This window comes from Ovis canadensis, chromosome 1 (genome assembly GCF_042477335.2).
Source record: "Ovis canadensis isolate MfBH-ARS-UI-01 breed Bighorn chromosome 1, ARS-UI_OviCan_v2, whole genome shotgun sequence".
Taxonomy (NCBI): Eukaryota; Metazoa; Chordata; class Mammalia; order Artiodactyla; family Bovidae; genus Ovis; species Ovis canadensis.
In genome coordinates this window covers 90,843,338-90,857,092 of record NC_091245.1, presented here as the reverse complement: position 1 = coordinate 90,857,092, position 13,755 = coordinate 90,843,338, and the positions used below count along the sequence as shown (strand labels likewise).

At 38.4% G+C, this 13,755-nt stretch overlaps 1 protein-coding gene across 1 annotated transcript; it reads left to right on the top strand.

Moving 5' to 3' along the window:
* Nucleotides 1-2,160: 2,160 nt before the first annotated feature.
* LOC138446166 (monocarboxylate transporter 1-like) lies at nt 2,161-13,196 on the top strand. The gene is made up of 4 exons (XM_069600945.1): nt 2,161-2,421; nt 3,629-3,772; nt 8,392-9,258; nt 11,539-13,196. The coding sequence occupies exons 1-4, from the start codon at nt 2,205-2,207 to the stop codon at nt 11,784-11,786; spliced, it is 1,476 nt and encodes a 491-aa protein (XP_069457046.1). The 5' UTR covers nt 2,161-2,204; the 3' UTR covers nt 11,787-13,196.
* The last annotated feature ends 559 nt before the right edge of the window (nt 13,197-13,755 follow it).

Genomic DNA, 13,755 nt, shown 5'->3' with positions numbered 1-13,755 from the left:
ACAGGAATTCATAAGTGGGTCAAAATTTAAAAGAGTCAGTTCAACCACACTGTATTAATAGAATAAAGGTCCCAAACCACAAGGTCATCTTAATAGATACATAACAAAGCATTTGCCACAATCCAATATCCTTCTGATGCTGAAGGACTGATGTTGAAGCTCCGATACTTTGGCCACCTGATACAAACAGCTGACTCACTGGAAAAGACCCTGATGCTGGGAGAGATTGAAGGCAGGAGGAGAAGGGGACGACAGAGGATGAGATAGTTGGATGGCATCACCCACTTGATAGACATGAGTTTGAGCAAGCTCCAGGAGTTGGTGATGGACAGGGAAGCCTGGGGTGCTGCAGTCCATTGGGTTGCAGAGTCGGACACGACTGAGTGACTGAACTGAACTGAACATCCTTCTTGATAAAAATACTCAACAACTAGAAATAGAAGGAAACTTCCCAAACTTAATAAAGTTAAAGTTAGTCACACAGTTGTGTCTGACTCTTTGCGATCCCATGGACTGTAGCCCACCAGGCTCCTCCATCCATGGAATTCTCCAGCAAGAGTACAGGAGTGGGTTGCTATTTCCTTCTCCAGGGGATCTTCCTGACCCAGGGATCAAACCTGGGTACCCTGCATTGCAGGTGGATTCTTTACCATCTGAGCTAAAGGGCATCTACAAAACCCCACAGCTAACAGCATACTTAATGGTAAAATACTGAAAGCTTTCTAAGGTCAGAAATAAGATGAGGATGTTTGCTTTCACCACATGTGCTGGAGGTTTTATCCAAGGAATTAGGCAATGAAAGAAAGATGTAAAATCATCACAGATTACATGCTTTTGTAAATAGAAAATCCTGAGAAATCCACAGATACTTATTTAAGCCCATTAGAACTAATAAATGAGTTCGGCGAATTTGGAGGCTGCAAAATTAACATCAAAAAATCAATTTCTAGACATTAGCAATGAAAAATCCAAAAGTGATATTCAGAAAACAACTTGATTTACAATATCATAAAAAAATAATATTTAGCAATAAAATTGCTAGTGGGTACAGGGTTTCTTTCAAGGGTGATAAAAATGTTTGATGTTAGTGATGATAGTTGATAGTTTTGTGAATATACTGAAAACCACTGAAATATAAAGTTTAAAGTATTATTATATGTGAATGATATCTCAGTAAAGCTATTATTGAAACAAATAAGTTATGTCTTTATACACCAGCAACTAACAGAAGATGATTTTTTATAACTACTATCTATAAGAGTAATAAAAACACCTTGGGATAAGTCTAACAAAAGTTTGCAAACTCTGGGAGTTTTATAATTTTATAAAGGTTTTAGAAACTTTACTTCTATAAAAGCTTTATTTAAAAAACTTAGTCTTTTAGCTTCTCAAGCAGAACTCTTTCTGAGTTATTTTTTTTAAATCACTACAGCATCACTTTCTAAACTATATTTGAAGTGTTTAGTTAGAATGTGAGCTATTTAAAAGTTAATTTCTATGGATAGGAAGGTAGAATTTGTATTAAAAAGGAATAGTAAAATGTGATATTGTTACTGTTAACCATTTTATATCATTTATATCATATTGTCATTGCACAGTGTCAATACGGTACTAAATCTCTCCAGGTAATGTTAGGGTGGCCAGAAATATGTATGATAACATATTGTTGTTAATTTTGACACAAAATAGAATCTGGTTTAAGTAAATCCAAGGAGAACTTAATTTCTCTAGACTGGTAAATCTGCTCTCAACTTCTCCCACCTGCTGGTAATTCATAATCATATTAAATTTCTTTTTTTAGCTATGTTTTTCACTAATGCTGGGGCTTAAGAAAAGGTGAAATCTTTGGTTTAAAACTACTAGTCTCTGATATCAGGATTCATTTTGCAGATTTAAACTGTATTGGCCAGCCATCATTTAGGAATCTTTCTAGTCACATAATAGTAAAACAACAAAAACTTAAGTCTAAGCATCTGGATGAAAAATAAACTTTACTGAGATAACTTTGCAGCCCATTAAATGAGAATCTAATGTTTGATCTTTTATTTAGAAAATTGCTATATGCCTTTATTTATTTATTTCATAAATGTAAGGGATTTTCTGGAAGTGCTTTGCTATTGATCTACTTGTTCTGTACTATTTTGATTTCATACCCTTTAGATATCTGGATTTGAACTGGATTTTAGAATTCATCTTTACTTACAATGCCACCATCAAATGGAGGTCCAGCTGGATATACCCCACCAGATGGAGGCTGGGGGTGGGCAGTGGTAGTTGGAGCTTTCATTTCCATTGGCTTCTCTTGTGCATTTGGCAAATCTATTAGTGTATTTTACAAAGAAATTGAAGAAATATTTAAAGCCAGCACCAGCGAAGTGTCATGGTTATCTTCCATTGCGTTTGCTGTCATGTATGCTGGAGGTAAGTACCCATGAAGGCTTGCTCTTTTAACTTTCAGTGGGTAGACAGAAGTTCTGTATTAAGTACTTTTTGCTCTTGATATCTCTATTAGTAAAAATAATTGAAATCTTAGTTATTGGAGTTATGTGATTAGAATCATATTTTTCATTCTAACAAAGTTACATAGCAATCGTGTTCTCTGTTGGGTCAGTTATAATATAAAACAGTGTCATTATAAAGGATAGCTTTCTTTAAAAATGTGTCTTGTGTTGGCTGCTGGGTATAGACAGGTTATTGATATTTGTACTTTAATCATATATCCTGTAAGCTTGCTAAACTCTGATTTCCAGTAGTTTATTGGTAGATTTCTTTTTCAAAAATTTTAGATAGACAAACAAATCTTCTACAAATACTGATACTTTGGTTTCTTCCTTTTCTTACACCTTTTTTCCTCCTGTCTTACTGCACTGGCTTGGACCTCCAGTATAATGTTGAAGAAAAGTGGTGATGGTAGGCATTCTTATTTTGTAGGCCTCCTTTGGTTTTGTTGTTGTTTTCTATGAGAAACAATATTTTAGGTAGTTTGTAGTAAATATGCCCTTAAGTCAGAAGTATGATCAGACTAGCTCATATATCTCATCAGTCGTGTATGTTTAAATTCCATCTAAAATTTTAAAACAAGGACTTCCCTGGTGGTCCAGTGGCTAAGACTCTGTGCTCCCAGGGCAGGGGGCCCAGGTTCAACCCTTGTCAGGGAACTAGATCCCACATGCCACAACTTACAGAGTTCATATGCTGCAACTAAGACCCAGAGCAACCAAATACATAAATTAAAATATTTTTTTAAAAAATTAAAATAAGCAAACTTGCTATATATATGTGCATAATATCCTAGATATATGAAGAATCCTTTAAGCACTTATAATCAGGGTACTTGCAGCCTCTTCTGCCTTAAAATAGTTAGCTTATGGTCTTTCATACTTCAGTTAAAACCCATCTCACATGTCCTAGGTATATAGAAGATGTATAATCAATACTATATTTTTTTTCCATTAGACAAACCTGTGACTCTGAAATAAAGACAGAAAGCACTATTCTTTAGCACTGGGTTCTGTCTGTTTATTTTCTGGGATAGCATGCTCTCGTGTCAGTAATGGCATGAGCAGGTGTGGATGGGAGGGCTGGGCTTCTCCTCTATATTGTTACTAATCTGTCTGTTCTCTCCTAGGTCCTATCAGCAGTGTCCTGGTGAATAAATATGGCAGTCGCCCCGTCATGATTCTTGGTGGCTGCTTGTCAGGCTGTGGCTTGGTTGCAGGTTCCTTCTGTAGCACTGTGATGGAACTTTACTTTTGTATTGGAGTTATTGTAGGTGAGTTGTACTAATGCCTTTTCAGGCAATAATTTCTTTGTGGACTATTTATAGTATCCATTTGCCAATTCTTTTGAAAAATGAAAGTTCTTTGTTAGAAAATTACTAGGTCACTATGTTTTTGAGCTGTTGATCATTAATTTAATAGTATTAGAAAAGCAATCTTTAAAGAAAGTTCACATTAAGTGTAAAAGTAATCATACCTAACGAGTGATTATTTTTTATTGAATGAATACAGTGAAAGAGAATTCTTTTTCTTTTTTTGTTTTTATAAAGAAGATAGCAGTGATAGGTAAAAAGTTGTTGAAAGGGAGGTCATTAACTGTTCCCACTCATTTCCCCTTCTGCCTAGGAAGGCACTGGCTCAAATTGGAGAAAGAGAAAATGTCGGATACATAGAAAGAGTTTTCTGGTAGAAAAGCCAGATACATTTCAAAGGATAAAGGGCACACATGGGAAAACTCTCTTTCTAATAGCTAAATTAAGAAAATAGAACTGCTGAATATAAATACTGTCAACACCCAGAGCTCTACAGTTCAGAGAAAACTACCATTAATATTTTGATAACATGGGGGGTGAGGGATAAACTGGGAGATGGGATTGACATATGTACACTTCTATATGTAAAGAAGATAATTTATAATAATCTGCTCTATAGCACAATATTCAATACTCTGTAATAGCATATATGGGAAAGAATCTTAAACAAAAAAAACCAAGAGTAGATGTGTGTACATGTATAACTGATTCACTTTGTTATACACCTGGAACTAACACAACATTATAAATCAACTATACTCCAATAAGATTTATTTAAAAAACAATTTGATGCCATATCCACTGATTTTTCTATAGTTTTTCTATATGATTTTTATATAGTTTTCTATATTCTTTCTAAAAACAAAACAAAAAGTTTTGTTTTAAAAATTCTTCTATACACATAGAACTTTTAGAACAAAAAGGGATGAGATTAAGTGAAGTAAGTCAAAGACAAATATCGTGATATCACTTATATGTGGAATCCAATTTTTAAAAATTATACAAATGAACTTATTTACAGAAACAGATTATAGATATTGAAAAAACTTATTATGGTGACCAAAGGGGAAATGTTGAGGGGTAGGGGATAAATTAGGAGCTTGGGATGAACATACACACAGTACTGTATTTAAGAAAGATAATGAACAAGGACAATAACACAAGGAATTCTACTCAGTACTCTGTGCTAACCTGTAAGAGAAAAAAATCTTAAAAAGCATGAATATATGTATATGTAAAACTGAATCACTTTGCTGTATACCTGAAACTAACAAAAATCAGCTATACTCCAATAAAGTTAAAAAAATTTTTTAAAGGGATATTGTTGTTCAGTTACTAAGTCATGTCCAACTCTTTGTGACCCCATGGACTGCAGCTCACCAGGCTTCCCTATCCTTCACTATCTACCAGAGTTTGCGCAAACTCTTGTCCATTAAGTCAGTGATGCCATCTAACCATCTCATCTTCTGTTGCCCCTTTCTCCTCCTGCCCTCAATCTTTCCCAGCATCAGGGTCTTTTCCAATGAGCTGGCTCTTTGCATCAGGTGGCCAAAGTATTGGAACATCAGTTTCAGCATCAGTCCTTCCAATGAATATTCAGGATTGATTTCCTTTAGGATTGACTGGTTTGATATCCTTGCCATCCAATTCTTTGGCACTCAGCTTTCTTTATGGTCCAATTCTCACATCCATACATGACTACTGGGAAAACCATAGCTTTGACTACACGGACCTTTGTCAGCAAAGTGATGTCTCTGCTTTTTGATGTGCTGTCTAGGTTTGTCATTGGAGAAGGCAATGGCACCCCACTCCAGTAACTCTTGCCTGGAAAATCCCATGGATGGAGGAGCCTGGTGGGCTGCAGCCCATGGGGTCGCGAAGAGTCGGACACCACTGAGTGACTTGACTTTCACTTTTCACTTTCATGCATTGGAGAAGGAAATGGCAACCCACTCCAGTGTCCTTGCCTGGAGAATCCCAGGGACAGGGGAGCCTGGTTAGCTGCCATCTATGGGGTCGCACAGAGTCAGACACGACTGAAGCAACTTAGCAGCAGCAGCAGCAGCTAGGTTTGTCATAGCTTTCCTTCCAAGAAGCAAGTATCTTTTACTTTCATGACTGCAGTCACCATTCCATAGTCATTTTGGAGCCCAAGAAAATAAAATCTGTTACAGTTTCCACTTTTCCCCCTTGTATTTGCTGTGAAGTGATGGGACCAGATGCCGTGATCTTAGTTTTTTGAATGTTGGGTTATAAGCCAGCTTTTTCACTCTGGCTGAGGTGGAAGATGAGGTGAAAGACCCTCATCTAGAGGCTGTAAAGTTTCTCTTTGCTTTCTGCCATTAGAGTGGCATCTTCTGCATATCTGAGATTGTGATATTTCTCCCAGCAATCTTGATTCAATCTTTTGAGTCATCCAGCCCAGGATTTCACATGATGTACTCTGCATGTAAGTTAAATAAGCAGGGTGACAATGTATAGCCTTGACATACTCCTTTCCCAATTTTGAACCAGTCTGTTGTTCCATGTCAGTTCTAATTGTTGCATCTTGACCTGCATACAGGTTTCTCAGGAGGCAGGTAAGGTGATCTCGTATTCCCATCTCTTTAAGAATTTTCCAGTTTGTTGTGATCTACACAGTCAAAGGCTTTACCATAGTCAATGAAGCAGAAATAGATGTTTTACTGGAATTCCCTTGCTTTCTCTGTTATTCAATAAATGTTGACAATTTGATCTCTGGTTCCTCTGCCTTTTCTAAACCCAGTTTGTACATCTGGAAGTTCTCAGTTCATTGACTGCTGAAGCCTAACTTGAAGGATTTTGAGTATTATGTTGCTAGCATGTGAAATGAGCACAATTATACAGTAATTTAAACATTCTTTGGCATTGCCCTTCTTTGGGATTGGAATGAAAACTGACCAGATTATGTGAAATATTTGTAACCAGTTTTTTTTACTTAGTAATACATCATGAACATATTAATAGCTTCCCCATCTCAGTAAATATACTTTAGCAGCTATTATTTTTTCACTGGATAGATGTACTATAATTTATTTCACTTTAATTGAAGGACATTTAGATTGTTTATATTTTCATTCTTAATAAACAGTGTTTGTATGATAGTGCCTCTGTATGCATCTTTGAAAATGATAATTTTCTTTGGATAAATTGTAGAAGTGCAACTACTGGGGGGAAGAAAAGGTTTTTGATACGATTGGCCAATTAATCTTTAGAAAGGTTTTAATAATTTACAGCCCCACCTGCAGGACCTGAGATAATGCTAATAATAGGTATTATCTTTTTAGATCTATACTTTTACTGCATTAAAATTTTAAATATTTAAATATTTTAATTCATCTGGAATATTAGAATAACACAAAGAAGGAATGGAACTTTATTTGTTCCCACGTGGTTATTCAACCTGTTCATTATTTCATGTCATTAATTTACTCAGCAAATATTCATTGAGTCCCTAACTATATGCCAGGCACTGGTTCAAGCTCTGTGGGGAGACCAACATGACAAGCAAAATTCCTGATCCTTAGTGGAGGGAATCAGACAATAAACAGGCCAATAAATAAATGAATAAATAAGAAAAATTCAGGTAGTAATAAGTGCTTTGCAAAGACTTAAAACAGAATTTGATAGAGAAGGATTGAATGGCCCCTAAAGGGAAGGAGATTGTGATTTTGAGTTGAGATCTGAATGATAGCCAGGAGAAGGCTTTGTGGAAACCTAGAGTAATAGTTCCACTTTGCACAAAAAGAACAGACTGAAGTGAGGGCAGGGAGGCAAGTCATAGGACCTCTTAATCCAGAGTGAAAAGTTATGGACAGGCAGTCATTAGAGAGATGGAAATGGGCAAGCATCCTAACCTGGTTTACCTAGTAGAAAAGCAAGATTGGAAGACCACTTAAAAGGTTATCAGCATAGTTACTGTCCCAACCCCATTAGCTGAAAAATCCATTTTTTCCCTATTAATTTAAATGTATCTTTTGGTTCTATTTCTGGATTTTCTTCCCACTTTTAGAAATCAGTTTTTCAATTTTGAGTAAGTGTTTTGTTCTATTACTATAGCTGTACAATATGTTTATTTATTTGTTAGGGTAGGCCCACCAATTATTTATCCTTTTCCATACTAATACATTTGTAATTATGAAATTAGACAAAGAATCTCTATTGTTCTTTTTGTTGCTAAAGTGAAAAGAATTGTTTTTAATAATATACATTTTTTAGGGACTTCCCTGGTGGTGCAGCGGTTAAGACTGCACACTTCCACTGTGGGGGGCATGGGTTCCGTCCCTGTTCAGGGCACTAAGATCCTGGAAGCCACATGGCATGCCATACATACACACACACACACACACACACACACGCATGTGTGTGTGTATAAATCTAGTATTTGCTGCATAAAGAGATTTTATGTCTGTATTTATTTGATAATAGTCCACTTCATGACCTAGTAGTTACAATAGCCTCTCATGATTTTGACCTCTTTCCATGTCAGTTCTTTCCCTAGTTAATCATTTCCAAATATGTTTCTGATGGTATGTGATTGTTTTTTCTTCCCCTCTCCCCAGGTCTTGGGCTTGCCTTCAACTTCAGTCCAGCTTTGACCATGATTGGCAAGTATTTCTACAAGAAGCGGCCGTTAGCAAGTGGACTAGCCATGGCGGGCAGCCCTGTGTTCCTCTCTGCCATGGCCCCACTCAGCCAGGCTCTTTTTGCTGCCTTTGGCTGGAGAGGAAGCTTCCTGATTCTGGGGGCCCTCCTACTAAACTGCTGTGTGGCCGGAGCCCTGATGAGACCAATAGGGCCCAAGCCAACCACTGCAGAGAAAGAGACATCTAAAGAATTCCTTCAGGAAGCTGGAAAATGTGATGCAAACAAGGGGCCAGGTATTCCAAAGACAGGAGTTAATGGCAGAAACTCCCCAAAGGAGAAACAATCACTTTGTCAAACAGTTAACAAGCTTTTGGACCTATCCTTGTTGAAGCACAGAGGCTTCCTGCTGTACCTCTCTGGGAATGTGATCATGTCTTTTGGGATGGCTACGCCTTTAGTCTTTATTAGCAGTTACGCCAAGAGTCAACATCACTCTAGTGAGAAGGCTGCCTTCCTTCTCTCCATCCTGGCTTTTGTTGACATGGTATCCAGACCTTGTATGGGATTTGTAGCCAACACAAAGTGGGTAAGACCACGAATTCAGTACTTTTTGGCTGCTTCTATTATCATGAACGGAGTATGTCATATGCTAGTACCTTTATCTTCCAGCTACATAGGGTTCTGTGTCTACTCCGGATTCCTTGGATTTGCTTTTGGGTGGTTTGGTGCCGTACTGTTTGAGACACTGATGGACCTTGTGGGAGCCGAGAGATTCTCCAGTGCTGTGGGGTTGGTGACCGTTGTGGAGTGCTGCCCTATCCTCCTGGGGCCACCAGTTTTAGGTACAGTATGTCTCCCGATTTCTATGGTTCTATTAACATAAAACAGGCAGAGAAGATTGGGAAGGTGATGGGAAGCAGAAGTCAGTGGGCTGCTTGATAGTCCTCATTTCTGTACCCTCAGGGCTGACACAGTGCTTGGCACAGCAATTGCTCAAATACTTGTAGAACTGAATTAAAGTGAATCCTCAAGCTGAAAGAGGAATAAAACGCTATTATAAATTTAAGTATTTCTAATAATTTTCCTGATTTAAAAAAAATCCTAACATTTACTGTAGAAAAATGTATAACCACCTTTAAAATACTGTTGGTGATTTCTTTTTAATTGTGGAATTTATTTCAAAAGTAATATTTAAAATAACAGTAGGTACCAGATGAGGGCTCACAGTGTACCAGGGACTGTCCTAATCGTTTCTATATTCTGTCATATATTGCAAGACTATGATATCAGACTATTATTGTTCCCACTTTAAAGAAATAGAGGCTTTTGAAAGTGAAATAACTTGCCCAGGATCACACAGCTAAGAAGTGACCATAAAACCTGAGGCATTATTCTCTCAGTCAGTGCTAAACAGTTTACATTTTTAAATTATCATTAATACAAAATACAACAATAATTTGGACTTCCGAATGTGATGCATGTTTTTGAGATTATGTACTATAAAGTTAAGAAGGACACGTAATGAAAGACCCACTATTGACCTGGCAAAACTTTTCCACCTTCTCTCCTCCATAAGATCTTACAGAAAAACCCCGATTGAACTTTTTTGGCCAACCCAGTATATCCAAGGAGATTCCAAATCCTGTTCGTTTTTCGCTTCCTAAATCTCTTTCTAATCTGCTCATTTTTTCCTCCATCACTACTACTGCTCTTATCCTAATCTCCGATCTTCTATCAGTAGCCTTCTAGCTTTACCCATATCCACTCTAGCTATTCTCCCGTCTCTTAGAACACTCCAGTTGCTTCCCGCGTTCTGAGGGTGAAGATGAAATTCCCTACTGTGGCTGCTGGTTCCTGCATAGCCTGGCGCATCTCTTTCTCCAGCCTCACTTCCTACCACCCAGTTTGTTTTCTCTGCTGCCCCTCTCACACCTGGTGTTTCCCCGTCCCACCTGCCTTAGCACTGGCTGTTCTCCGCCCAGATCCTTTTCCCATCTCCTTTCTCCTAGGTTAACTCTATCCTCCTGTAAGTTTTGGTTAAGTTTGCACTGTAAAACAGCCTTCCTGACCCTCCTTGCTAGCCCCAAACCCCTAATTTCTGCCTTCAAGCACACCTGTAGCACTTGTGACAGTCTGTGTGGTTATTGGATTAACATTTCTCTTCTCCACTGAACTGTGGACGTTACCTCTTTTGCTCACTCTTAACTCAGGGCTTAGCAGACCCAGGGCTGTACTGATATATAGAAACTAAGTATTGCTGAGTGAGTGATGCCCTGCGTTGGAAAACCATATGGAATCATATTTGAATTGGTTATTGTAGCCTTTATATGTGTCAAGTTTTCCAAAGTTTATTTCTTAATACTAGTTTGATGAGTTGCTAATAAATTTTACTATAGTGAGGATTAAATAAGTTTCTTGAATATCAGACCTCATAAAAACTTGAATAGAAAAGACTATGATGTGTCATTTCCAAATTTACTTGACTGTGCAAATGTTAGGGAGGTAGCCTGAAGCACAGAGGTTATGGGTGCATGCCTCAGAGTCAGACTCGCTGGGGTTAAAGCCAACCCGTTTCATTTAAAGCTTTGTGACCTTGGATGACTTCCTTAAAGTTTCCGTACTTCAGCTTTTATGTTATACAGTGGAAATGATGATAGAATCTTCCTGGTATGAGGTTAGAATGGTGGAAAGTATTGCTGTTAGTTAATGTTTTAGCAGAGGATGAGTGTCCCTAGGAACATTCTTTGGGAAAAGTTGATGTCAGAAAAAGTGCATTGGCCTGGGAGACTGGAATTAGCTCTGTGGCCTTGGACAAGACTCCTAAACCTCTTTTGAGCAAATTTTTCCATTGGATATTGAGAGAATTGATTCTAGGTGATCTCCAGGACTTTCTCAATTCAAATTTCCCAAGATTTAGTTATTTTCAAGTTGCTAAAGATAACAGAATGTGCAGGGACACCCCAAAATCAGTGTGACATCATAAACGAAAGATCATACAACTTTGAGCAGTTTCTTTTTAGACTAATTTGTCATTTATGGGCTCTTTGAAATGATCCTTAACCTTTATTTGGGAAAGGATATAATTGTTTACCCACATAACTTATTTTTTTTTACATCCTTAGGTCGTCTCAATGACATATATGGAGACTATAAATACACATACTGGGCATGTGGCATAATCCTTATTGTCGCAGGCATCTATCTCTTCATCGGCATGGGCATCAATTACCGACTTGAGGCTAAAGAACAAAAGGCAGGAGAGAAACAGAAAAAAGAAAGTAAAGAGATGGAACCAAAAGAAGTTATTAAAGCTGCTCAGTCTCCAGAACTGAAAGGCACAGAAGAAGGACCCAAAGAGGAGGAACTTTGAGGCTGAAATCAGGGAGAAACAGAAGCTTTGGAGCAAAGATACATGAAAAATGCTACTGAATCATGTTCTACTCTTGGTGCTCACCATGGACAGTGGACACTTGTGTAGAAGTCGGACCAGGTGTTCACTGATGGAACTTTTATTCCTTCCTTTACACCCACTTACAGTCACACTTTTTAGGGGCAAGGGACAGTTGCAGAAGGTGACAGAAGGAAATAGCTTTTATTTGAAATCATATTTATTCAGGTATACTTATATACTATTCACACTCCTTTTATAAATTTTAATGAATTTTGACAAAGTTCTTTTGTCAAATAACTACCATTCCAATGTAGAACATTTAAAACAGCCAAGATAATTCCCTTCTGCTCCTTTGCAGTCAACTCTCTCCTTAACTAAAGCACCTGGTACCTACTTCCCCTATGCCTGCATGCTCAGTAGTGTCGACTCTTTGGGATCCCATGGACTATATAGCCCACCAGGCTCCTATGTCCATGGGATTCTCTGGAGTGAGTTGCCATGCCCTCCTCCAGGGCATCTTCCCCACCCAATTCATATCTCTTGGCATCTCCTGCATTGACAGGTGGACTCTTTACCACTGTGCCACCTGGGAAGCCTGTATGAAATGACCTAGTATGTAACTGTGGCATGATAGCATATATTTGATCTTTATCCTCAGTTCCTGGTATAGAGCTCCTAGAACCCTTGGAACCTTGGGAGTGATGAGTATCTTTTGCATGCTAATTAAGTGACTGGTGGCTGGAGACCCCCTTCTTAACTTCAGGATGGGGGCTAGTCTATAGAGAGGCCAAGGCATGATTAGGAGGTTGGCTCTTTCAGCCCCATGACCTCTGGGGAGGGGAGAGGGACTGGAAATTGAGTTCAATTATTAATGTCCAATAAAATAATCGATCACACCAATGTAATGAAACCCCCTAAACTACAGAGAGCTTCCTGGCTGGTGAGTACCTTAAGGTACTGGGAGGGTAGTGTGCCCAGATAAGACATGGAAGTTCCCTGCCACTCCTCCCCTCCGTATTTTGCCCTATGAATCTCTTCCATCTGGCTGTTCTGAAATGTATACTATATAATAAATCACTGCATGTAAGCAAAGTGTTTCCCTGAGTTCAGTGATCCATTCTAGCAAATTATCAACCTTGACAAAGGATTGGTCACAAGTACAGGTGGCAACCTGGGACTTGAGAATGGAATCTGAAGTGAAGGCAGTCTTGTGAGACTAAGCCTTTAAATCTGTGGAATCTGATGCTAACTCTGGGTACTTTATGTCAGAATTGAACTGAACTGTAGGACACCCACTTGGTATCTGGAGAATTGGCAAAGTGGTTGTTGGTGTGAAAATAACCCACACATTTGGTGTCAGAAGTGTTTGAGTAAAAACAGTTGGGAGTAGCCTTCTGTGTCTGACTTCACAATAGCGTAATGTTTTATGATCCATCCTGTTGTTGCATTTTTCAGTAATTCTTTGCTTTTTATTGTTGAGGAGTATTTGTTGTTGTTTTGTTGTTTTGTGGCTAAGTCATGTCTGACTCTTTTGTGACCCCATGGACTGTAGCCCTTCAGGCTCCTATGTCCATGAGATTTCTCAGGCAAGAATACTGGAATGGGTTGCCATTTCCTCCTGCAGAGGCTCTTTCTGACCCAGGGATTGAACCCAAGTCTCCTGCACTGGCAGGCAGATTCTCTACCATGGAGCCATCCAGGAAGCCCATTTCTTTGTGCAGATGTTCCATACTTTGTATATCCACCAGTTGGACATGTGAGCAGTTTCCACTTTTTAGCTGTTACAAGTTAAGATGCTGTAAATATTCACATAGGGGTCTAGCGGACATATGCTCTCATTTCTCTTGGGTAGATGCCCAGCATTGGAATTGCTGAGTCATGACAAATGCATGGTTAACTTTGTAAGAAATTATCACACTGTTTTCTCAATGGCTATCCCATTTGCTAA

Excerpts from the sequence above, each read along its gene's own strand:
- LOC138446166 (XM_069600945.1), top strand. The coding sequence starts at position 2,205 with ATGCCACCATCAAATGGAGGTCCAGCTGGATATACCCCACCAGATGGA. Across the intron at positions 2,422-3,628 it reads TGCTGTCATGTATGCTGGAG|GTCCTATCAGCAGTGTCCTG; the intron begins GTAAGTACCCAT and ends GTTCTCTCCTAG. Across the intron at positions 9,259-11,538 it reads CCTGGGGCCACCAGTTTTAG|GTCGTCTCAATGACATATAT; the intron begins GTACAGTATGTC and ends TTACATCCTTAG.